The sequence below is a fragment of the Notechis scutatus genome, chromosome 1, assembly GCF_049901735.1.
Source record: "Notechis scutatus isolate UNSWTSFEM ecotype Mainland chromosome 1, rNotScu1.2, whole genome shotgun sequence".
In the NCBI taxonomy this organism is placed as follows: domain Eukaryota; kingdom Metazoa; phylum Chordata; class Lepidosauria; order Squamata; family Elapidae; genus Notechis; species Notechis scutatus.
Genome location: NC_142009.1, coordinates 166,735,635 through 166,761,943, shown reverse-complemented (window position 1 = coordinate 166,761,943; position 26,309 = coordinate 166,735,635). Strand labels below are relative to the sequence as shown.

At 38.7% G+C, this 26,309-nt stretch overlaps 1 protein-coding gene across 1 annotated transcript in view; it reads left to right on the top strand.

Moving 5' to 3' along the window:
• Window positions 1-26,309, top strand: part of CPS1 (carbamoyl-phosphate synthase 1) — a 177,406-nt gene that overhangs the window by 43,761 nt on the left and 107,336 nt on the right. Inside the window, exons 7-12 of the mRNA XM_087953795.1 lie at window positions 4,086-4,175; window positions 5,187-5,315; window positions 13,866-13,972; window positions 17,713-17,854; window positions 18,729-18,806; window positions 24,836-24,934. Coding sequence (XP_087809921.1) covers window positions 4,086-4,175; window positions 5,187-5,315; window positions 13,866-13,972; window positions 17,713-17,854; window positions 18,729-18,806; window positions 24,836-24,934 — 645 coding nt within the window. The remainder of the gene's footprint in view (window positions 1-4,085; window positions 4,176-5,186; window positions 5,316-13,865; window positions 13,973-17,712; window positions 17,855-18,728; window positions 18,807-24,835; window positions 24,935-26,309) is intronic.

Genomic DNA, 26,309 nt, shown 5'->3' with positions numbered 1-26,309 from the left:
TTCCTTGACATTTCAAAGGGCTGAGGTTATTTCCACAGAGTATGAATGAAGGTCAGGTTAGACGTGATAGAGGCTTGCTTGTGTCTTTTTTTCCTTTTAATCTGGTTACCCATATATAAAGTTTGAAAGTTTTACGTCAAACAGTGTGAACAGAGCAGGAGTAATAAATCTTAGTGCTTTCTGTTTTTTTGCATTAAGTGGTAGTTGTCCCTTGCTAAGTAACATTTGAAAAAAGGAATGTTGTGTGGTATCTTCTTGAACTTGTATTAAAGGCATCTCTTGGAGGTTCATGACATTAATGGGCCAAGTCCATTTGGGTAATTGTTGATGATCCAAGCTCTGTAAAGGACCTTGGAATACTCACCTCTAATGATCTAAGTGCTAGAGCCCACTGCAACTACATAGCCAAAAAGGGATTAAGAGTTGTTAACCTAATCCTACGTAGCTTTTTCTCTGGTAATATCACATTACTAACTAGAGCATACAAAACATTTGCTAGACCAATACTCGAATACAGCTCATCAGTCTGGAACCCACATTACGTATCTGATATTAGCACAATTGAGAAAGTCCAGAAATATTTCACAAGAAGAGTTCTACACTCCTCTACTCGTTGTAGAATACCTTATGCCACCAGACTTGAAATTCTAGAACTAGAAAACCTTGAATTACGCCGTCTTCGGTCTGATTTAAGTATGGTATATAAAATCATACATTGCAATGTCCTTCCTGTCAATGAATACTTCAGCTTCAACCATAACAACACAAGAGCACACAATAGATACAAACTCAAGGTTAACCGCACCAAACTTGATTGCAGGAAATACGACTTCAGCAACAGAGTGATCAATGTCTGGAATACTCTACCCGACTCTGTAGTTTCTTCCCCAAACCCCAAAAACTTTAACCTTAGACTGTCTACTATTGACCTCACCCCTTTCCTAAGAGGTCTCTAGAGGGCGTGCATAAGCGCACCAATGTGTCTACCGTCCCTGTCCTATTGTTTCTTTTATTTTTCTTATATGTACCCATTTCATGTATTCATAACTATGTATACACTTATACTTATTATCTTGTAAACAATTGACAAATCAAATCAAATCAAATAAATAAATAAATAAATAAATAAAATAATTTCCTGCATATCAAGGAACTAAAGATTTCAGCCAAAGATGTAAATGTAAATTATGAAAGAACTGTCACAGTAAGATGTCTCCTCTTTTCTCATGATAGGAACTATAAAGGGATGGGTCTGTAGTTGTTGTCTAGGAATCATTGAGATCTCCTCTGGCATGTAGCCTTGGCATTCCAGATATGTTGGAGATTGAAGTTGCTGAGAAGCTCTGTATTGTAGAGTGCAATAAAGTTCTGGATGAGGCCAAAAATTTAAGTTGCAGAGAAGAATTCTGCTTTAGTAGTTCACATGTTCTTTTTAGGTCTGCTTCTTTCTTTTCCTCTGAGAAGCTTCTATTTTCCTCCAGAATAGTGGTAATTCACCTGTGAAATGATTCTGTTAAGAGATTATCATTGTTTCATGAAGCCTTCCAGCTGTGAAATATCAGTGTGCCAAAAAAGCCTGATTAAAAGGGGGTTATTAAACAGATAAAAATAGTTTGTTCAGCAGTAGATCAGACATGGACTTTGGGAAAATGTGCACTTAAAATCACAGTTGTCTTAGGTCCAATGGATTTGGCGAGGATGAGGAATGCTGACTTGCTTATTGCTGGAATGGAAATAAAATATAGGCAGCCTTAACTACCAATAATTTGTCAATTGATCTTTATAAATGTGGGAGCAGTAAGGGTGAACATTGAGCATCTGATGATAATTTTGCACAAAGTTTCTGAAAGAGCAGGATTCTATTTATAACCACATCATCATGATTAGAAGATTATTAAAACATGAACAAAAACATAGAATAGGATTGAATGAATTCCTTTTTACTTTTCTCCTAATACTAGAAGACAGCCACTCAATGAAATTAACATTGGGCAGTAGATTCAGAAAAGATTTTCAAAGAGATTTTTGTGTGTGTGTGTGTGTGTGTGTGTTTTGCACATTACATAATTTATTTATTTATTTATTTATTTATTTATTTATTTGATTTGCCAATTGTTTACAAGATAATAAGTATAAATGTATACATAGTTGTGAATACATGAAATGGGTATATATAAGAAAAATAAAAGAATAAGAGAAACAATAGGACAGGGACGGTAGGCACGTTGGTGCGCTTATGCACGCCCCCTACAGACCTCTTAGGAAAGGGGTGAGGTCAATAGTAGACAGTCTAAGGTTAAAGTTTTTGGGGTTTGGGAAGAAACTACAGAGTCGGGTAGAGTATTCCAGACATTGACCACTCTATTGCTGAAGTCGTATTTCCTGCAATCAAGTTTGGTGCGGTTTACTTTGAGTTTGTATCTATTGTGTGCTCTTGTGTTGTTATGGTTGAAGCTGAAGTATTCATTGACAGGTAGGACATTGCAATGTATGATTTTATATACCATGCTTAAGTCAGACCAAGACGGCGTAATTCAAGGTTTTCAAGTTCTAGAATTTCAAGTCTGGTGGCATAAGGTATTCTACAACGAGTAGAGGAGTGGAGAACTCTTCTTGTGAAATATTTCTGGACTTTCTCAATTGTGCTAATATCAGATACGTAGTTTCTACAAAGATGTAATGATATGATGGCCATAGATGTGTAAAAGAGATAGATGGCTCTTCTATAGCCTGGTGCCCACCAGATATCTTGAATTACATACCCTGTTATCTGTAGCAAAAACACCTACTTTGGTTGGAGCCAAGAAAAGTTCTAACCAAACATAAAGTGGATGGGTTGTGGGTGGAAAGAAGTATAAAGGAGGAATACACAGCATTTTAGTTAAGGATATGTATGCTTACATAGCTGACACTAAGCTTTTTATTCTTTTAACCTGCTCTGGAAAGAGGAAGTGGTAACTCACATAAATTAAATTAAATTTTAAAACGGTATGTTTGAATATCTGAAAAGAGTTTAGAATGGGGGATACAGGGAACCTTCATGTCCTACTCAAGATGTGGATCTGCATAGCCAATTCCAGTGAAGACAAATCTGATGTAGATGGCTCCTCATTGTCAACCAACAGGACTCTACTTTCATTATTCATGCTAAAAACAAAAGTTAGCAGTTTAAAATATTGAAATATGATATTCTCAGTACTACCTTCCTCTGTAATTACCTAGATCTTTGGGGCATTTCACAGGCTGAATCAGTAGGTAATGCAATGAAAAAAAGATTGAAGAAATTGCTGGGAAAATCACTTCTGCTTCTCACAGTAGCTTCTGCTACTACTAATTCTATTACTGGTTCTCCTTCTCCATGTCCTCCTCCCTTTTGTGCCAAACAGACTACAGTTGAATTTGACTCTCAGAAACAATACTGTAATGAACCATTCACATCTGTATGGTTCTAATTAGTATCAACCCATACTAATTGGAACCATACAGATGTGAATGGTTCATTACAGTATTGTTTCTGAGAGTCAAATTCAACTAAAGGAAGATATTAATTTATACCCCTATCTATACCTGCCTGTATAAAGGACCTCTCAATATGTATGTAGCATGACCTACATCCTAAGGCATACAATGGGGCATCTTTCCTCAGGTTGAGGAAGCCTACATTCTTCCAGTATTTGAATTAAGGCTTCATTGCTGGGAATTCTCTGTGAGATGCTATAAGCTTCTTAATAGAAGAGAACTAGAATGTACATTACATTGCAGAAGATGATGATTTTCAGGGAGTACTGATTCTCAGTGGAAAAAAAAAACCCAGATAAATTCAGGAGCAATTCAGATAAAGCAAAATTCATCAAATGCTTTGAATTAAGGTTGACTCTGGCCTAACCTGTTTATTTGTTCATCCGATTTATATAGCTACCCATCTCACAAATATGACTCTGGGTGGCATAAGCAACTAGTCCGATCAATTAAACAAAAATTTTAAAAAGAGTTTGATTTGGTGTGAGTTATCTGCACCTGATGAAAATCTCTAGCTAACAAATAAGTACACAATATTGTTTTTCTTTTTCCTAACATATGTGAAGGAGGTCAGAATATATGGCAAAGGAAATCCAATCAAAATTGTAGCTGTGGATTGTGGAGTGAAGCACAATGCTATTCGTTTGCTAGTAAAGGTAAATCAACTGTTAAATCAAATGTTTCTTAAAAAATATTGATTCCTTTTCTATGTATCTGTGATTTATTAGTGTGTTCAGGACTAACTGGAAAGCCCGGCTTGCTAATTTCTGAAACAGCTTTTTATTGATGTAGTAGCAATCTGAAATACTGACAGCGACACATTAAATTCTTATTGGAGTTGTTTGAATGTGTGTATATTTGTATGTGCATATGCACACATTAATGGGGAGGGGAAGGCTTCTTCTTATGATGGGTTACCACATTGAAAAAGCCAACAACTGCGACTACTCCAGAAATGTGCTCTACTTATGTGAGGGACTCATACTTATATACAATGTGTTTTCAGTTTATTTTATCCTGAAAACAAACTTTCAAGATTAATTTATTTTAAAGACTTTATTTTAAATATAGCTATATCTTGTTCAGTGACTGCTTTAGACAGTGACAGTTTGCAGTTACAATGGTGATGAAACAATCTTTGGTTTCAAAATCAACTTTGATACCAATCCTCTTATTGATGACCTTTGCAGGTCTGCAAAGCAAAGGAAAACGAGTAAAATCGCAGTTTCACTTAGCTACTGCTTTGCCTAATGCCTGAATTACCAGTCCAATTGTGGTCACTCTTTATTTGAGAACAATTAAACCCATATTAAGCAAGGGCTACCTTTTTGTATATAGTTAACATCTATCTCTAGTATACAATTAAGCAAGAATTATTTATGGAGAAATGCTCTAGTACTGGGATACTATTTAATACTGTTGTTATCTCTGAAGGTGAATATTACATTCAATTATTTATACTTCATCTTCAGAGACAACCACAATGATTAAGAATAGAGAAAACTCTCCTTTTGTATTTGCTTGCAACCAACCAAAGCTAAGGGTGCTATATTGGAATGGGTTTTTCTCATATTCAGACTCAAGAATGTATCCTATTAGCAGCATTGCATATAATCTAGTTAATTGCCTAACAACTTTTGATGTTGTCCATCTTCTTTTGTTGTTAGAGAGGTGCTGAAGTTCATTTAGTGCCTTGGAATCATGATTTTACCTCAATGGACTATGATGGACTTTTCATTTCTGGAGGCCCTGGTGATCCAACCCAAGCACCAGAACTAATTGAAAATGTCAGGAAGGTAAAGAGTATATATTGGAATAAATGTTTTTGTTACGATGCTGTTGATTTACATTACCCATGATTTGTTTCTTTATTTGCATTTCATTAAAATGCTATCGCTGAAATAAAGATGAAAAAAGTGGTGGATTAGAGCAAAACACGATAAAAGGAGACATGAAGGCAATACATTAGAGGACATTAAAAGGAATAAACATTTAAAAATGATTTTTAAAGCAGAAATAAGGAAAATAACATTGGCTTACTTGATCAGAGGTAAAATATGTTTTCTCTAGCAGTGTAAAATGAGTTTTTCTTGCCTAGGATTTAAAGATTCGGTTATAGATAAGATATGAAAAGAAGATATTTTTTGTTTCTTAGAGAAAGTAGTATGCTCTTTTCTTCTTAAAATTGAAGGAAACTGTTAAACTTGTGAAGCAGTTTCTGAAAAGAGATGAAAAGAAAAAGATAAGAAATTTAACTCGTGATAGCATTTGAAGGGATTAAAGATCAAGATTTTCAATATGTTGTTTCTAGTAGGTCTTAATGGAATTTTTATTGATTAAGTTTGAATGATGAGGCTTAAAATTGTTTATAGACATGAGATGAGATATAGGAAGAAGATTTGTTTGCTTTATTGTTTTATTTTTAGAGAAAAAATGTTACTGTGTTAGAAAAAGGAAACATGAAAAAGATTTATTTAAGATGTATATATATATATGTATATTACGTGTATGCGTGTTTGTGTGTGTGTGTGTGTGTGTATGTATGTATATATATATATATATATATATATATATATATATATATATATATATATATATATATATATATATATATATATGCGCATGGTATTCAGCTTTGTTCAGGTATTTTCCCATGTCATTGTAGTTGTGCTTTTAAAGTTGTAGCAACGTTTCGGCAGAATCTCATCTACCATCATCAGGCTTCTGTATAGTGTTCATCTGTGAGTCAGACTTTTACAGTGGTTTCAGATTTAAATTTGGGGCAGCCTATTGCTGTGCCAGAATGGTTTTTTCTTCATCCTGATTGGTTGGGAGTCTTGGTCTGTGTTTATTGGTCTTGGAGTTTGCTGTGTTCTGCTTGATTGGTGTTTCCAATATCTTCTGACCTATGGAACAGCTGTCCTGCCCTACATAAGAGATACTACAGACAAAATTAGTAAGATACTACACAGACATCACATCAAGACTGCCTTCAAAACAGACAGAAAAATGGCAGCCATCCTGAGAAACCCCAAAGATAAAATTGACCTGGAAAACCAAGGCATATACGAAGTCCCCTGTGCATCATGCCCGGCCACATACATTGGACAGACCAATAGAAGAATAAGTACCCGCCTGGAGGAACACAAAAATGCAGTCAAAAAGCTGGAACACACTTCCTCACTAGTCCAACACATGGAAGCCACAGGTCATAGCATCAACTTCAATGGCACCAAAACCCTAGCCACTATAGAAAACCCCAGCCACAGAATCATCAGAGAAGCCATAGAGTTTGAAAAAAGACCAGAAAGCATGAATAGAAGAGATGATTCCACCAGACTGTCAATCATTTGGAAGCCTGCACTCACAAACAACAAAATCTCCACACCACAAGCCAGGCAAACACCTGGGCACAAACAGATCCCCCCTCATACCTCCAGCTCAAACACACCCCAACCAGACACCAAGATGAAACCTAGCTTCCTAACTAACGATAGCCGTCCATTTACCCGGAGCCAAGCTGCACTAAAGGCCTCCAATAAAGTAACACAATGTTGCCAGCCAATCAAGATACAAAAAGAGCCAAAAAACAGACAGAAGATATTAGAAATACCAATCAAGCAGAACACAGAAAACTCCAAGACCAATAAACACAGACCAAGACTCCCAACCAATCAGGATGAAGAAAAAAACATTCTGGCACAGCAATAGGCTGCCCCAAATTTAAATCTGAAACCACTGTAAAAGTCTGACTCACAGATGAACACAATAGAAGCCTGATGATGGTAGATGAGATTCTGCCGAAACGTTGCTACAACTTTAAAAGCACAACTATGACGTGGGAAAATACCCGAACAAAGCTGAATGCCATACATGTAAGTACCCGCGAAAACTTAAGAAAACAAATATCAAACCTCTACGACAGGGGTCCCCAACCGCCGGTCCGTGGACCGGCACCGGGCCGTGGAACAAGCCTTACCGGGCCGCTGGTTGCTGGGCGCCGCCATCTTTTTGGTAAAAAGCGCTTCCGGTGAGCTTTTCCGGTAGAAAGCTCACCGGAAGCGCATTCATAAAAGATGGCGGGCGTAATGCTTCGGTGAGCTTTTCCGGTAGAAAGCCATTTCTACCCGAAAAAGCTCACCGAGCGCTGGCGCCGCCATCTTTTTGACGAACAGCGCTCCGGTGACGCCACCGGAAGCGCCTTTTCGTCATAAAAGATGGCGGCGCCCAGTTGACGCCTGGCACTGGCCGCGGCGCCCAGCTGATGCCGGAACCGGGCCGCGGCGTCGAAAAGGTTGGGGATCCCTGCTCTACGAGGAGGAAATAAACAGCCAGATCAAAACCTACGAGAAACTGGAAATTAAAAGAGCAGGAATACTATGTGACCTCCAATTCCTACGCAGCTGCAGAGACAACAATACTACACCAACCTGCTTCAAATTAACATTTCATCAAAGCACAGCAGCCACTAAACGTATCCTGAAAAGAACTGAAATGGCTCTACTAAGGAACGAGCTCCACAGTAAGAGATTCCAATTAGATCAGTTAAACAAAGATTTGCTAGCACTACACCTGGAATTGAGCAGCAAAATCCACCCTCTACTTTGGGACAAGATAAAACAACTTACAACTTGGAGAGCTGAATCTGAAACCACTTACAAACAGGAAAAACTCTTGAAAAAATTAAAGAAATTAGAACATGACAAGAAAACCCCCAACAACTCACAACAACACCTGAAACAATTAGTGTACAACGTTTCCAACAGAGAACTCACCAAAACAGAAACAGATGTCCTAACCAAAGGATTCAATTATGCTATAGCACCCCAAAAAATCCCCACAGAATCCATCATATGTGCAGTAGAATCCAGCCTAATTAAATTAAATACAGATGAAGCTGATAAAATAAGACACCAAGTTACCAACATCCTATGCACAAGCAAACCACTCAAAAGCAACTTGCAGAAAAATGAAATTAAAGCGCTACAAACCCTGAAAAGAGATAGCAGCATAATCATCCTCCCAGCTGACAAAGGGAATGCCACTGTAGTAATGGACAGAAAAGACTATGAAACAAAATTGACAGACCTACTCCAAGACTCCACATACAAACCCATAAACACAGACCCAACCACATATCTGGAAAAATTAACCAAGAAGAAAATTATAACCAGCCACATAAGCAAAGAGATCCAACAGACGATCATACCAAGAGAAAAATCTTCCAGATGCCCCAAACTATACGGCCTCCCAAAAATACACAAAGAAGGCATACCTCTCAGACCCATAGTCAGCTCCAGAGGAGCACCACTACAAAACCTAGCCAAATACCTAGCAAAGCAGCTACAGCCCCATGCTGAAACAGCAGCTTCACATGTACAAAACTCATACCACTTCTTGGAAATGATCAAAGATCTACACGTGGAGCAAGAAGATCTGCTTGTAAGTTTTGATGTGGTTTCACTATTCACTCAAGTCCCGATAAAAGAGACCCTTGAAATCATCAAAAATAAATACCAACCAGCTAAACACCTCATGGAACTAACAGAACACTGCTTAACCAACACATCTTTCATATACTAAGGACAAAGATACAAACAAATTGAAGGAGCCCCTATGGGATCACCACTGTCACCTGTCATTGCAAACCTGTTCGTGGAAGAATTAGAATCCAGAGCCCTGTCCAATGCCATCCTCAAACCCAAACTATGGTTAAGATACATCGATGACACATTCGTGATTTGGCCCCATGGAAAAGAAAACCTAAACAATTTCCTAACACACCTAAACAACACACACCCCAAAATCAAGTTCACCATGGAAACGGAAACAAACAAACAACTACCATTCCTAGATGTACTAATCTACAAAAAAACAGATGGCACACTAGGACACACCATATACCAGAAGAAAACACACACCAACCACCACCTCAACGCCCAATCCCATCACCACCCAGCACAGATAAACTCCGTGGCTAAAACACTAATTACTAGAACCAAACGCCTGGCAGACAAGACACACATTAAGACTGAACTATGCACCCTGACTAAAGTACTGACAGCCAATTACAGTATTATAGTATAGTATATTATAGTATTCAGCTTTGTTCGGGTATTTTACCACATCATTGTAGTTGTGGTTTTAAAGTTGTAGCAACGTTTCAGCAGAATCTCATCTGCCATCATCTGCCAACAGAAGCACAAAGAAGAATCCATCTTAATCTGTGGCACATGGTCATCCAAGGACAAGCCCACATTCCACACACAGAGCATCGGTGACTGCTGCCAATTGTTTTAGAGCAATTTCCATTGTCCTTGACCAGGCTGTGAAAGATGCAGCATCTGGAATGCCTCATGCTGCCTTTCCCTAATTTGCATACCGACTGTCAAAAAAGGAACACAATGTTGCCAGCCAATCAAGACAAAAAAAGCCACAAAACAGACAGAAGATATTAGAAACACCAATCAAGCAGAACACAGCAAACTCCAAGGCCAATAAACACAGACCAAGACTCCCAACCAATCAGGATGAAGAAAAAACCAGTCTGGCACAGCAGTAGGCTAGCCCCAAATTTAAAACTGAAATGGCTGTGAAAGTCTGACTCACAGCCGAACACAATAGAAGCCTGATGATGGCAGATGAGATTCTGCCGAAACGTTGCTACAACTTTAAAAGCACAACTATAATAACGTGGGAAAATACCCGAACAAAGCTGAATACCACACACACACACACACACACACACACACACACATATTCTAATTAGATTAATTTCTTATCAAAAGGTTTTATTTTAACAAAAGGACTTTATTATTTGTTGAGAGATCAAAGATGATATTGGGATGAAGAGATGTTTGATTAAAAAGTTAGAAAAGGTGATAATTTATTAAAAATCTTTGTACTTGGCTTGATGAAGGGGAAGTTGTTTAGTGATATTTATGTTTATACTTTTTCTTCCCTCTTTTTCTCTCTATACTTTTTCTTTTTTATATTTTTGTTAGTTTGCGTTAGCTTTTTTATCATAAAACTTCAATAAAAATTATAAGAAAAGAAAAAATATACATAGAAAATAGAAAACAGATTGCAAACAGAGACAAATTTGCCCAACTAAATTTTAGAGTAGAACAAAGAGACATGAGTTATAACTAAAGAAATTGAGGGTAACGAAGGGGAAAAAAAGAGATATTCAAGTTTTTAAAAAATAGGGAAGTATTTTTGCAAAGATGAGCACAGTTAAAGGCAAAAATATAATTTACAAAGAAGATTTGGCACAAATATTATCAGCAATGTCCAAAATGATCCCCCAATTGTTCATATGTACTAACGTTTAATTATTGAACTAGAATCACATTCTGGAAAATGACGTCAAATGATGGTAGAAATATTGTTAACAATATTTGGCATTGCCAAACTATTTAAAACTGCAACATTTTATAGTTACTCAAGATTTGTAAACAAGTATGGAAAATCCAGTAGAGGCAGGATTGGGATTCAAATGTTTAACAACCGGTTCTGTGGGTGTGGCTTAGGTGGTGGGTGTGACTGGGTGGACATGGCTTGCTGGTGATGTTATTGGCTGGGTGTGGCCAACTCAACATCCCTCAAATCGAGGCACGAATCTCCTCGCCTGGCCTCTCATGACTGTGGCGATGCTGCAACAGTTGTAACTGTGAAAAATGGTCATAAGTCACTTTTTTCACTGCCATTGTAACTTTGAATGGTCACTCCACTCCACAAGCAAAGTACCAGCAAAGGAGGGGAAAAAAACTCCAGAGAAATTCCTGAGACAGGAAGTCTAGTCCTGCCAAGAATGTAATAAGGGTTAACGGAGAGGCAGTTTCTGTAAGCAACACCAGAATGTTTCCTTCCTGTCTTCCTTACAGGATTAGGCCAGTAATTTCTTCTAACAACCGGTTCTCCAAACTGCTTAGAATGTTAACAACCGGTTCTAGCAAATAGGTGCAAACTGGTAGAATCCCATCCCTGAGTAGAGGTCAAGGAAGTGGAAAGTAACAATTTATATTCTAAATTTATATTTAAATGGCTACTGTTAAATTAAAGAATGCTTGAAAACTGAACAATTGCATTTAATTCACACATTAGTAAGTTAATTCTTTAAGATCATGCAATCCAGATTTCAACAATAACTGCCAGAAGTGCAACTTGGATTCAGAAGAGGAATCTGAGAACATCTAAGGCCACATTGGTAATATCCAAGGAATAATACAAAAGACAAGGGGTATTAAAAAAACTAAATACCTGTTTTTGTTTTACTAATTACTTTTGACTGTATCCAGGGGTGTGAAACTAGCAGCTCCCAGACTGGATGCATCATGTGCAGGCCACGCCTACCCCGGCTCTGCAAAAGCAAAAAACAGCACGATATATCACATGACCTGATCGAGTTTGACACCTGTGGTATAGACAACAAATTGGGAATAACTCTTCAAAATATGACCATGCAAACCATTTCTTTTGCCAACTGAAGAATTTGTAAGATTATTAGGAAGCAATAGTTAGAATGGAGCAAATGGCTCAATATGTTGAAAGGAGTACTAAAAGTTGCAGGCTGTCAGCATGTTTATTTAACTTATATGTAGAATATATCATAAGAAATATAAGATGAGAAGAAATAGAAAGTGCAGTTAGTATTACCGGGAAAAATATCAGTGAGCTCACATATACTGGTGATATATCACAGTGGCTGGTCGTGTGGAAGATAAGGATTTTTTTGTTGAAGGGCAAAGAATACAATACAGAAGCTATATTGCTGCTAAACATATTTGTAAGATTACAGTATGTCAGTAAGCAATGCCAACCCAGTAGAAGTAGACAGAGAAGAAGGTGGAGTAATAATAGATTTTATTTTCCTAAATTCACAAGGTATTTTAAATCAGCAAATAGCATTCTGAACAACTGAAATATAAACAAGAAAAAAACGAACTTTTATTACTTGGATAAATAGTCAGAATGCTCAAGTGCACAGATAGCGCAAGAACAAAAATTGTATTGCCAAGGCTATGATTTTAACATAGGATTATGAAAACCAGATCATCAGAAAGGGTGATCAAGGAAGAATTGTCAGAGTTTGCAGCATATCCGACTAGCACACAAGTTAATAGTTCTGCAGGATTCATCCACATAAGAAAAACTTCTTTATATAACAATACCATACAGCAGAAGTCAGCATACAAAATCAGGAACACAGAAGCAATATTCATAGAAGCAATCATTACAGAGTAGTGAGATACAGAGGCCAGAGTTACAAAGGCCAAACCAAATCTTATATACAGTTCAGCAAGTCTAAGCCACGCCCTGACCCCAAACTGTCTCTTATGGCCCCATACAAACAAATATTATGTTTCAGTTTTCAAACATTCTCCATTGGCTGACCTGTTACCATGTCTATTCCAATTCATGAACTATACTGACAAGAATGAATGCCTTGTGATGCTAGAGAAAATTCTTGAGAATACCTTGTATCACAAAAACAATTAATTGAAAGCACTAATAATTAAGCTAATCTTGAGTACTTTGGAAAATATTTGAAAAAAACCCAAAAGCAATGGAAAAAAAGGCTGAAAGATAAGATAAAAAGAGGTTAAGAAAAGGCAGGTTTGCTAATACTATACTGATAACATAAACAGGAGCGTAGAAAAAGACCAAACAGCAGTTACTATACTGACAGATAGGTCTGGTAAATTGATGTTCACTGGATCACAAAAAGCTGGAACCAAAGGAACAGCAAATGATCCTTTTCAAAAATGTATTTTCAACAGACCAAATCAGCAAATAAAATTCTAAACAACTAAAATGTACATAAAAGCAGGATGATTGAAACATGTAGCACTAATATGACAAAACAATACAAGCTCTAATCTGAATGGTTGCTAAATAGCATATTAATTGATACTGCACTGGAATTGCTTTTAAACTCACAATACATGCATTTTTTTTTAATATCAAGTTCTCGCATCCTATTTCAATAGTGGTGGGGGGAGCATAAGAACTAGCCCACTTCAAATTAGGATTGCTTCCTCTGCTGCTTCTACAGACCTCTGCATGAAAATGCATGAAACAATAGCCTTCTCTAAGGCAGATTTTCTGCATCTCTTTGAACTAAAAAAGGCGCCCTGATGCAATTTTCCTTCCCATAGTTATTAAATATGTGCAAATTACTGTCTAGGAAGAAGCTGGCAATTTCATTTTAAAAAGGGGATTGTTTAGAAATCAATTTAAAAAACTGTCTGTAACCAGAAAGAGGTGTTTTGGTTTTTTTTTTGTTCTCTCTGCAGGTGTAAGCTCATTTTTAGTCATTTTTGATAGCAGTCTTTCCTATCTAGGTTCTTAAAAATGATCGCCAGGAACCTTTGCTTGGAACCAGTATGGGGAATCTCATTACTGGATTGGCAGCTGGGGCAATATCCTACAAAATGGCCATGGCAAACAGGTATGAGACATATATGTGCACAACTTCAGGAACCAAGAGACAGGAATGTCTTTAATGATCATCCAGTACCAATCTTTTTGAGAGAAACTCAGCCAAAGTATTCCATATTTACTAAAAAGCAATTTATGTACCTTATGAGAATCACATCTTTCGCTACTTACTGTACATTCAGTTTTTTTCAAAGCTGGTATCTGGTCTAAACTTGCTATTCTTTTATGCTACAGGTAGTCCTCAATTAACAATTGTAATTGGGAATGTGAATTCCATAATTAAGTGAGGCAGTTGTAAGACTTGATGTCACATGATTGTGCTTCCAGTTGTAGTTGTTAAGTGAAGTTGCCTTTTGTGACTTCTCCATTGACTTGTGGGGACCCTGAGAAAAGTTATAAACATTGACTGTGGGATGCTGTAACTATCATAATTGCGAGCTGGTTTCCAAGTGCCTGAATTGCAATCATGCAATGACTGCAACCTAAGAACCCACTGTAAGCCTTCTCATTCAACACCATTGTAACTTCGGATAGTTGCTGAGCAAGAGGTTGTTAAATGAGGACAATGTTTTACTGGCCAGACAGAAGCTCCTGAAACTCTCTTGTCAAACTCTCTCCCTGTAGTAAGAGTAGAGTGGACAGACCTGCTGGAGGACAGAACTAGTAGTATATGATAGCTCTATAGAGGCAGAACAAGGGTTTCAAGAGCACTTAAAAATTGCAGAGTTTGAACACTTTTTCTTTTATAATATAGGTTTTACTCAGTGTTGTTTTTTACTACCGGTTCTGTGGGCATGGCTTGTTTGGTGGGCTTGGCTTGGTGGTCATGTGACTGGGTGGGCGTGGCCAACTTGGCAAGATGGTGCGGCACTTTGCTGCGAGCGACATCGAGTTGGCCATGCCCTCAGTCACATGACCGATGTTGCAGAGACAGGGTGATTTCCTATGTACCTTCCCCCCCTCATCTGCCCATGGGCTAACAAAAAAAAAGCCCAACTAAAGATCACGACTGCCTGCCAAGTCTGCCTGCTGAATGGGTTTTGTTTTGGGGTGGTTTTTGTTTTGTTTTTTTGCCAGAAGCCCCTCTGAGATAAATTTGCAATGCCAAATCTTACTGTACCTCATTGTTGCAGTGCTGCCTATTGCTGCTGCAGCCATCTGCAAGAGCAAAAGTAGCAGCAGCAGGGGCGACAGGGGCGTGTGATGGGTCCCTCCACGGTCTGGGTGACAGCCAGGGCTTTGGCACCTCCTCTTTTCCTCAGAGGCGTGGTGTCTGCCTCCTTTCATACTCCTTGTGGAGGGACACACATGCCCATCACCCCCGCTGCCACTACACTTCCTCTTGGTTCTTGGCTTCTTCCATGGAGGTGCTCTTGAAGTCGACCTTTAGGTGATCCTGGAACATCTGCCCGCCTGCCCAGTGCCCATCTTCCCAGAGCACGCTTTCTTCCTTCTCCTGGTAGATACGCTTCTTCCAGCTCAGCTCAGCCCAGCCAGCCAGCAGGTGGCCACATGTCCCAGGGCTTCTCGCCCCACTTGTCACGAGATGCCTGCAGCTGCTGCGTGCTTTTTTCAGTGCAGCTGCAGTCTAGCAGCCACACCAAAAAAAGCATGCCCTGTTCTATATGCCGGGCCAGGCAAGTCTGAGCAGCCAATGCATAGAACAGGGTGGCACCAGACCATTGGAGAAGCGGAGCGAAGCCAGAGATCAGTAGCTGCCTCTTTCGCAGCGCAAAACTCTCCCCTAATTGGCTGGCTGGTCTCCTCTTTCTCTGCCTGTTTATCTTGTATGGCCGAGGGGGAGGAGACCAGCCGGCCAAAGGGGCAGCTGCTGGAGGTGATTCTTTTTCGGTTTCCAGCGTCCTCTTTCGGGCAAAAATCCTCCCCCAACCGGCCAGTTGGTCTACTCCTCCTCGGCCATACAGAACAAATAGGCAGAGAAGGAGATCAGCCAGCCGATTCGGGGAGGATTTCTTCACTGCGAAAAAGGTGGCTACTGATCTCTGGCTTCACTCCGTTTCTCCAGCAGTCCAGCGCCACCCTGTTCTATGCGCCGGTTGCTTTAACTTGCTGGGTCCGGCACGTGAAACAGGGTGTGCTTTTTTTCTGTGCGGCTGCTGGACTGCAGCATCTCACGACAAGGGGGGCGAGAAGCCTCGGGACATCTGCCCACCCACCTGCTGGCTGGCCGGGCTGGGCTGGAAAAGGCGCATCTGCTGGGAGAAGGAAGAAAACATGCTCCGGGCAGGCAGGCAGGTGAGCAGATGGCCCGGGGCTGCTACACGTGTGCACTGCATGTTTAGCGGCTGCACACATAGTGCGCATGTGCAGCAGACCTGAGACATCCGCCTGAGCTGCGCCACGGCCGCCACGTGGTAGGGAAAGCCAGGAGAGCGATCGGGGCAAGTGATTGATCAGGCAACCAGGTGACCGGGTTGGGGGCGTGGCCAGCCAGGGGTTACCACCGGCCTGAACCAGTGTGAACTGGTTGAATACCACCTCTGGGTTTTACTTAGCGACAAATCCAATTTACCAAAAATCTACACCCATTTTAGTCAGTAACTTCTACCCTGTAGCATTTGCAATTACCTTTTCCCATTCAGTGCAGTAGCCATAGCAATAATTGGCCCCTTCACTGCCAAAAAGCAAATAATCATGTAACAGACATCTAGTGAAGAAGTTGCTATGATTTCAGAAGCTCATCTCATGGATCTTGTGTAGTTTCCTTCTGTTATATACTGAAATCTGGGTTATTTAAAAGTTATCATAGTTAATTGTGTTGGCCTTTGAGGAAAAAAGTAATAAAGATTACAAAGACAGTGAATGACCAGAATATAATTTGGAGAAATAATTTTATTTTATATTTAACATTTTTCCTGGAGAGCAGTAGCAAACAGTAGAATTTTTGGCCTTTAAATATGATTAAATGTACTGCTCTGCTGCAGAAAGACATTTCCACATATTTATTCTACAATACTATTTCTCATTCAATTTATTGAAATTAAAATTCCTTTCAACAATGTATTTCAAAAGAAAACATGGAAAAATTCTCAAGATGTGAAGCGTGGTGTTCTTGCCCTTTGGTTAACAAAGTCACCACAAGAATCAGGTGCTCTCCTGTTTCTCAGTGAGCAGCCATTTCTGTAGGGTTATGCAACTTCCCATTCTTGGAAGGGAAAATGTCATCAAGGAGCTTTTTGACAGGTTGCTTAGTAGGAGAGCCAGTTGGCCTAGTGGTTATGGCATCACGTTAGAGGTTAGGCAGTTGTTAGTTCTACTCATCTTAGGCCCAAAGCTAGTGGGCGTCTTTGGGCCAGTCATTCTCTATCAGCCCTAGGAAGCAGGCAAGGGCAAGCCACCTCTGAAAATCTTGTCAAGAAAACTTCAGGGGCTATCCAGGTAGTTAGCAGTCACCAGGAGTCAACAATGATTCAAAAGAACCCCCCTCCCCCAAAGTGTGAGAAACAGGAATGCTTCAGAATAATGGTAACAATGTGATTTACCATTTATGTAATCTCATCTTCTTTCACTTCCTCCAATGAAATAACCTCAAAAACAGCGCTCAAAAGAAATGTGAATGAAATTCTCAAGCAACTTGAGAATAAAGTAATAAAACAAGCTCTTTCACAAAGGAAAATTGCAAAGCAAACTTTGACAGAATGTCAGTTAACTCTGGTCATCTTCCCTTGCCTTTCGCTCCCCATGTGTGATTTCCTTAACAAACCATCCTTTCTCTCCCTGATTCTTCAGAGGACAGAATCAGCCAGTTGTGAATCTGTTAAATGGACAAGCTTTCATTACTGCTCAGAATCATGGATATGCAATTGATGGCAACTCTCTCCCTTCAGGATGGAAGCCTCTGTTTGTGAATGCAAATGATCAAACCAATGAGGTAAGACTTCTTTCTCTGGGTATCTGATGTCTGCTCATCAAAGAACAGGCTGGCATCAGTATTGCTTGGATTATCAATCCCATGAATTCTTAAAGATTCTTTGCCCACTTCTCAATGAAATATTTATCTTTGGTAAATTACTGGAAATTTTATACTGGAATTATATAGAGAATACAAGGCAATACTTTTATAGGGACCAGTCAAAAATCCAAAATGGCATCTAGTCATATGATTTCCTATTCATCTGCATGTATGTTGGAAAGGGAAAGGGAGAGAGAGGAGAAAATGCTTCTGGACATGGTGGTCATTCCTCTGTAGTTAGCAAAACCCTTCAGTTGAAATAGGGGCATTTTACAGACAGAGCATGCTTGATAGAAACTGAAGTTGCGGCAAGGCACGAGGAAAGAAAGATGAAGTTATTTCTGTTTCTTTGAAAGTTATTCAGAAGTGCAATTTGCATTCATTGGAACTCAGAGGCCTTTTCTGGAAAAAAGCTGGTAGTATTTCTCTTAGTAAACCAGGGTTTATTTTTAGATTCTGGACCCAATAGACAGAGGTGATTGTCCTATAATAGAAGTAGGATTGGGTAATATTTCTGTTAGGGTTGTATGAATGACAGATTCAAAACTTATGCAAAACTCAGTAAATCTTACAGATGCTGTGGTGTTCATTTCAGGGATGAATCTACTGTAAATGTTCACTAGAGTTGCTCATCTGTTTCCTAGACCAATTTGAAGATGTAATACATTTCAGTTCTACCTCTAAACTGTATCAAATGCTTAGTCTTGACTGTATATTGCTAACAAGAGTATTTTACAATTATTTTTGTTGTCAGGAAGAAGACTAACATTATTACTTATTTTTTATATTGTAGGGAATTATGCATGAAAACAAGCCAATTTTTACGGTGCAGTTCTATCCAGAAGGCAATCCAGGACCAACTGACACTGAGGTATTTGATGGGGTGATTAGGAGAAAATAATACAATGATCAAACATCAGAACCTTATTCCACAACAATGCCTCCCATCTGAAACCAGAGGTTGCATATTGTGTACATTCAGCTTTGTTCAGAATTAAGACTGGACAAGGTCATGCTTAATGCCTGAGCAAAGCTGGTTCAAAACATTTTGCATAGCATCCTTCTTTAACATCAGAACGTAGATATATACATATTAAAAAAAACCAGGTAGCAACATTCTATTACTGACATTGAAACATTTCTGCTGCATAGATTACTGCAATGTGCTCTGCTTGGGGTTGCCCTTGAAGACCAGTTTGACAATCCAACTTTTCAAAAGTACAGCAGTGTGAGCAGTGATGGGCATACCTTGATATTTTGTGAATTACACAGGTTGCTATTTTGCTTCTGGGTGTGATTCAAGCTGCTGGCTTGAATAAGCTCTACATGGCATTTGGTCTGGTTGCTTAAGGGACCACCTGCCTCCTATACAGAATCTGCCTGGTTGAATCAATCTAGCAGGGTTGGCACACTATGGGTTCCTTCAATTAAACAATATCATCTCTCAGAGCCCTGGAATTATGCCTTCTCTGTCCAATTAAAATAGCATTAGGATCTCTGTGTTCCACTTTTCTGTGACAAACATTCAATCAATTTTATGGTTGCAATGTTTTGCTGGTGTTGGCTTATCATATGCACAGTCTAATTAAAAGAGTCCTTTTTTTCTGGAGCATGAATTTCATTGGCAATTCTTCATTACTAGACACATGACCATGGTCATCTTTAAAAAGTGTATGCAGATTTATATTCTTCCAGATACTTGAGACATACTTTTCTGAAATCAGAAGACTATCAATCTTGTTCATATAATCTGAGTGGCTTTTCCAAATTCCCTTGGCTTTATCTAAATGCCTTAAATTTACAAAAATTGAGTTACTGCCAGGTAGATCATCCTCACTACTCTCCCCCACCCACCCAGTTCCAAGCTGTTTGTTCTTGTTCTGATTATGACAAAATGAGGAATGAGGCATTTGAAAGTTTATCTTAGAATAGGCAACCACGTCCAGATTAAGAAATGTGGAAAAAAGTGTTCCAAAAGGTCTCCCTCTTAATTAACCCACTTTAACTAAGAATGGAAATGTACTCTGACATTTTTTCAGGTTTCTATATTCACCCCAGCCTAGCAGTAAAGATATTGTCCTGAAATCTGGTCATCCTTGCTTCATTGGACTTGCCAGCTACATGTAATTTGACACTGAATGTCTCTTTTTTCTGGGTCTAAGGCAATTTTTTGAGACTTCAGGAGAATTTTCCACTTGATTGACAAGAAGGATGACCATGAAGTATTAGTATCACTCTATAAAACCTTAGTAAGACCACATCTGGAATACTGCATCCAGTTTTGGTCACAACATTACCAAAAAGATGTTGAGACTTTGGACAAAGTGCAGAGAAGAGCAACTCGGATGATTAAAGACTGGAAACTAACAAATACGAAGAACAGTTGCAGAAACTGGCTATGGCTAGTCTAGAGAAAAGAGGGACTAGACATGATAGCAGTATTCCAGTGTTTGAGGGGCTGCCATAAAGAAGAGAGGTCAACTTCTTTTCCAAAGCACCAAAAGGCAAGATGAGAAACAATGGATAAAAACTAATCAAGGAGAGAAGCAACCTGGAATTAAGGAGAAACTTCCAAATAGTGAGGACAATTAACCAGCGGAACACCTTTTCTTCAGAAGTTTGTAGGTGTTTTGTCACTGGGGATTTTAAAGAAGAGACTGGACAGTCACTTGTCTCAAATTGTATAGGGTCTCCTGCTTGAGCAGGGGGTTGGACTTGAAGATCTCCAAGCTCCTTTCAGCTCTATTCTGACTGATTGATTGAAGGAGAATTCTGGCCTTAACTTTCCCAGTCCTGCAGTAGTTTGCTTGATAACAAGCTATTTACATGATTGCAAATGACCAGCAAAGACAGGCCTATAACAGGAAGCAGAGCAGTAGACATTGGAGGAAAACCAGCAGCAGAGAGAATGGAAAGAATTGGGTTTATTTTTACTACCTCAGGCAAACATACACAGCAGCAAGAGATAGGAGCATTTCAAAAATATAGCACAAATACCAAAATGGTTAGGAATTGCAAAGGTTTGATCAAATAACAGGACAAGGGACCAGGGGTGGGATTCTACCAGTTCTGTCCACCTCTGTAGAACCGGTAGCTCTGAAGAGCAGCAGACAGAGAGCATACATAGAACCGGTTCTATGTCTGCTGATGTTTTGGCCCACCCACCCTCCCGTGCTCTTACCTGACCTTTATTTCCTGCTTTTTCAACCGTAGCTGCTTTGCGCGACACAGCTGCGGTTGAAAAAACAGGGGGAAAAATGCTTTTTCAACCACTGCGCAGCTGTGCGCAGTGCTGCTCAGCTGTCCAGGCAGCTAGCTGACAACAATATACACACATGTGCGCGCAAAGCGCAAAATCGCAGCTAGCTGACAACAATATACACACATGTGCGCGCAAAACGCAAAATCACCAAACCAGTAGTTACACTGGTCAGATCCCACCCCTGCAAGGGACTACTAAGAACATGGCAACAACTGTGAAGCAACCAGCAGCTGGACCAGAAGAATTATTTATAGCAACCAGCAGCTGTAAGAGAGGGTGTAAATATTCCATATTGAGCCTGTTCCCAGCCCACAATGGAGAACTATCAATTCTCATATGAACAGTAGCTCATATGTTCTTCTCCCAGAACCTGACCTTTCTGATTCTATGTTTCTCCCAAGATTTGGATTCAGATCAGAATCTGGTCACTTGACCTGGCAAGGCAGGAATTAGTTTTACAGTATCAGGGCTACTAGAGCTCATATCTCCTGATGAACTTGCTTCCTCCTCAGGTATTACCCAGTTATACCTAAAGAAGGATCTTAAGCCAGGGGCAAGACACAAGTGGAAACTTTACTGATTCCCATTTTTCAGAGTCATTAGCTTTATTTCCCAATCTTCTCTTATTCCAATCCTTATTTTTCTTTATAAAACTTTGTGTTATTATTTAAGTTTTTGGAGCACAGCACTATTGGTGGTTTAAGCCATGGGTGTCAAATTCACATCATCACGTAACATATTGGGACTTCCCCCCCCCCACTTTGTTAAACTGGGCAGGGACGTGGCCAGCACGTGATGCATCCGGCCTATGGGCTTAGTTGTTGCTAAGATTTTAGTTCTATGTAATACTTTATATTAAACTCTACAGTTCAATTTGTATAGGTAGAATGGGGTCCCAATTACTGATCTTTGTGAAAGAAACGCAGTATATTTCTTACTGTCTTTCTTTCCCCTTGAAAAGACCTATTACTTTTCAAATGCATTTTGAATACCTTTTCCTTATTGAAGTTGTAGAATTATGTAAATGAATTCACATGCACATTTTCTTGTTCTCATATTTGAAATGAAGCTTAATCCCCTGCCTGTGATTTGTCCTGGTAATCCCACGAGCAATATGTTGAGTAATTTGGTGAGTGTAATAAGAAAACAGCTTCAGAATGTACAAGAAAGGTAAAAAAGGGACCTAATAGTGTTCATTGGAGTTATTGTATTCAAAAGACATTTTAGAAAAAAGATCATTTTAATTGGTTACTGACTTTCTTGCTTTACTGAAAAAAATATTGAAATTTATCAAAGACAAGGAATAAATGTGCTCAATGGAACAGAAAAAAAACCTTTATAAATGTTGAGTTATTCCTTCAGTCTGAATTTATGTAAGACTGAAACTTTATATGGGGAGGGCAGGTAGATGCAGCTGTCCAACTACAAGGGAGGAAGAACAATGTGTTTAAGGAAGCATAAGTAACATTTCCCCTCATCTACCACTCTTCTCTGCAACCCTCAAACTCAACCGTTTCCTCCAGATTTAGAAATGAGAATTAGACATACTTTCTTATTGATGTGATTGTTACCAAGCTAAGAGGAACAGGCAAGAGAGAGTAAAGAACCCAACAAGGAAGTAGACCTGGAAAAGTTGGGAAGCATCTCTGACCACCTGGACATTCAGATAGAAGAAAAGAAGTGAGAAAGTTATCTCCTGAAACGAACACAGAAGATAAAAGATTTAACAGATTTAACAGATAATCAGAGTCGGAAGGGACCTTGTAGGTCATCTAGATCTTGAATTCTTAAGGCTAGCTGAAGCCATCTGCCTTAGAAGACCTATGGAAAATTACTTCCTAAAACAAAATGGAATGGCAACAGAGGAATGACACATACAGGATATATTCAATTCTCCCAAATGAAGAAAACCTACCTTCAAAACAAAATATATAGACCCAATCACCACTTTGTGCAAGATGCTCATGAAAAGGAACTCGGTGAACTAAAATACTGTTCACTAATAGAGATTCTGGCAGATGCATTCACTAAACCTTTACTCCAAGATTGGTATGTCATCTCTCAATAAATTATGAGAATTGTGTTTGGTGTATGAGTCAGTGAGAAGAGATATTAGAGGCCCAAATCCAGGGATACCAAATTTTCAGTGCACTTTATGATCTACTGGCCATAGGCAGGATATAGGCAGGATATAGGTAGCTTCCACTTTATCTATCCCTGTAATACGTCTCTTTTAAAATTAACACTATTTCTATCATAAAACATGCTTTACTAATTCTTGGTCAGATACTATTTTCATCCTCAAGAAACTCACTACACAGAGGACTTTAACCTGCAAGAATGAAGTGAATAAATAATGCAGTAAATTCAAGCCTGGGAAATACAGCTAGGGGAAATTTCACAAGATTCGTAATGGACAACGACATTTCTTATTTAGTTTAAACTTCTGAGACAGATTGTTATTATACCTTTGAAATAGACAAAGAAATTAAAGATTTGCTTCATGATATGAGCAAGCCAATGTTATTGGCCAATAAAATCCCACACAATTGAAATCCACATTTATATGAGACTGTCGTAAATCAGCAGTTGAAGATCCTAAATGGCATTTCGATTTTCATGCATTAAATTTCTTAGAACCTTGGTTGTTTTGCTTGCTTGGGATACAATGCAAAGAATTTATCTATTAATTAACTGTTAATTAAAGTAATTAGGTTCACAACCTAATTATCAAGAGAATGCTAATGATACTAAATAGCAAATTCTGGAGGGATAATTTTGCTGGCTTGTTAGGTTATTGTAGTAAAAACATTCAAACCCACATAACAATTTATGTGAAGTGCTTCTTTATGTATATTCATTTGGGGAAAAAATTCAGCATCTGACTTTTTGTCAAACTGCTTGCTCTGATGTCCCAAACTGACCAGAACTGAGGAAGTTTTTTGGATGAGAAGCGAAACGTCCTCTAGGAAAAACAAAGAAAGTCCAGTTGCCTTTTGAAAAAGCCACTTTGGGCTTTTTCATGTCCTTGATGACCGAGAATCTCCATATACATTTGTTTGCTTTTATGTTAAAATACTTGGGAAAAAATTAGTTAGGATAAGTAATCTGAAGTCAGATTGTACATGTGGAAGAAGATGATTGTGAAATAATAGAGGTTAAATGTAATGGACCGAAATTGTGCCTCCTGAATGTCTTGTGTGGGTATGTTTTTGTTTTTTGTTTTATAATTCTTTTCCCAACCCTTTGGTAATTTAAATGAGCCCTGGACCTAGATCATCTCTCAAGAACAGGGCTGAACCATACATTGAAATGGGCAAAGAAAAAAACCCATAAGATTTAGGAGAATTGCATAACTTAAGCATGTTTTATCAGTCAGAAACATCTTTAAAGGAGGTTATATTTAGGATTGTTTTAGATCTGTGGATCCACAGTATAGCCAATAATAATTTGTCCTCCTTTACCACACAATTTAAATAGTTCTTTTTCTCCTTGTGTAAAGGGTCACACTTCATGCAACATGAGAAATACACACTAGTTGAAGTATCAGTGATAATTCTAGAATTCTATTCAAATGGGATGAATAATCAACATGGGTTTTTTCTGAGACTGCTATACTTTATTGTTTATTTTTCTAGTTCATATTTGATTCGTTTATCTCACTCATCAAGAGGGGAAAAGGTACAAGCATTCCTTCAGTGCTGCCCAAAACCACAGCTGCAACTTCAAGAGTTGAGGTCTGTATATTACAGTGCTTTATTTTATCTTTACCTGAAATATTAGCCATATTGATTATTGCTGTTATTATATGAGCTGGGTAGAAAAATTACTAGTAATCTGCATAACCAAAATTCCTTGCTAAAATTGTCTTGATTTTGTTACACATGAAACTTACATTAACACTAGTTTTGCTCCAAATGATTATTAATATGATGGAGTTTGGAATGCATCCTTTTAGTACATAAAGGAGATTTTTTATTGGTTTATAATCTATTAGACCTTCATGACTTAGGACACGTCTTCTTGAGATTTAATCTGAGCCACTGTTCATCATGGTTCTGTTTTAAAACTTGCCTTAAATGGGAAGAATTGTCTACTAGTCACAATAAGATTTTTGCTTATATTCCAGAATGCAGCAATCAGCCTCTTCTGAGCTCATGGAAAAAGAGTTTCCAGACTAAAGAGTTCATTTCCACCATTGTGGAGACATTCTGATTTAACACATTTTATTTGTTATTCCATTTTATCTCCCCATCCCATTTGTACCACAGACTTAACCATGCTGCAATCTAGCAGTCTGGCATGAGAATCATAAAGTCTAACTTTCCAGCCCCTTAAACATAGACTGTGTTCCTTTGAACAAAGTTCAAATTCATGGTTGGCATCCATCAGTGTTGTTGTAGCTTAGGGTTGAACTGTGAAATCCTTGGTCCTGTCTGAGTTTAGTAGTTCATATGCAGATATTTTGTCACTAGGTAGCATCTTCAGTGGAAGGCTTCAGGTGGAAGGCTTTAGGCACTGAAGATGTTACCTAGTTAGGTAATGAAATGTCTGCAAGCAAGCTCAGACATGAAACAAAATTAGTGATTTGAGGCTGGAATATTTTGAGATTAAAACATTTTGCATACTCATATTGGATATGTTCCCAGTAAACTGATTTTCACTATAGGAGGTTAATTCTGGATTTTGTCAAGGGAAGTGACAAACAATGATTTTTATGATTGACAGACACCATAAGGGATGTTTGCAAGCTTACTATCTGGCTGAATGTGCAGCTTTGCAAATACTTATTTTTCAACTTAAGAACTTTCTTATAATTTGTTGTTAGTTTAAGCAATGCACCATGCTAGGCTATGCTTTGTGGGGAGGAGAGCAGGGACAGCCCCATCCACTCTAATGAAGCGATCTAAATAACAAGAAGGATTAGTTTGTAGGGAGCTTTCCATCGAAAAGGTACACTGTGTAGCTTTTCTAGATCACTTGAGATTAGACCTTCAAGCAGGGGTGGGATTCAAATTTCTTAACCAGTTCTGTGGGCATGGCCTAATTTGTGGGTGTGGCTTGGTGGTCATGTGACTGGCTGGGTGTGGCTTGTATGTAAATATTGTAAAT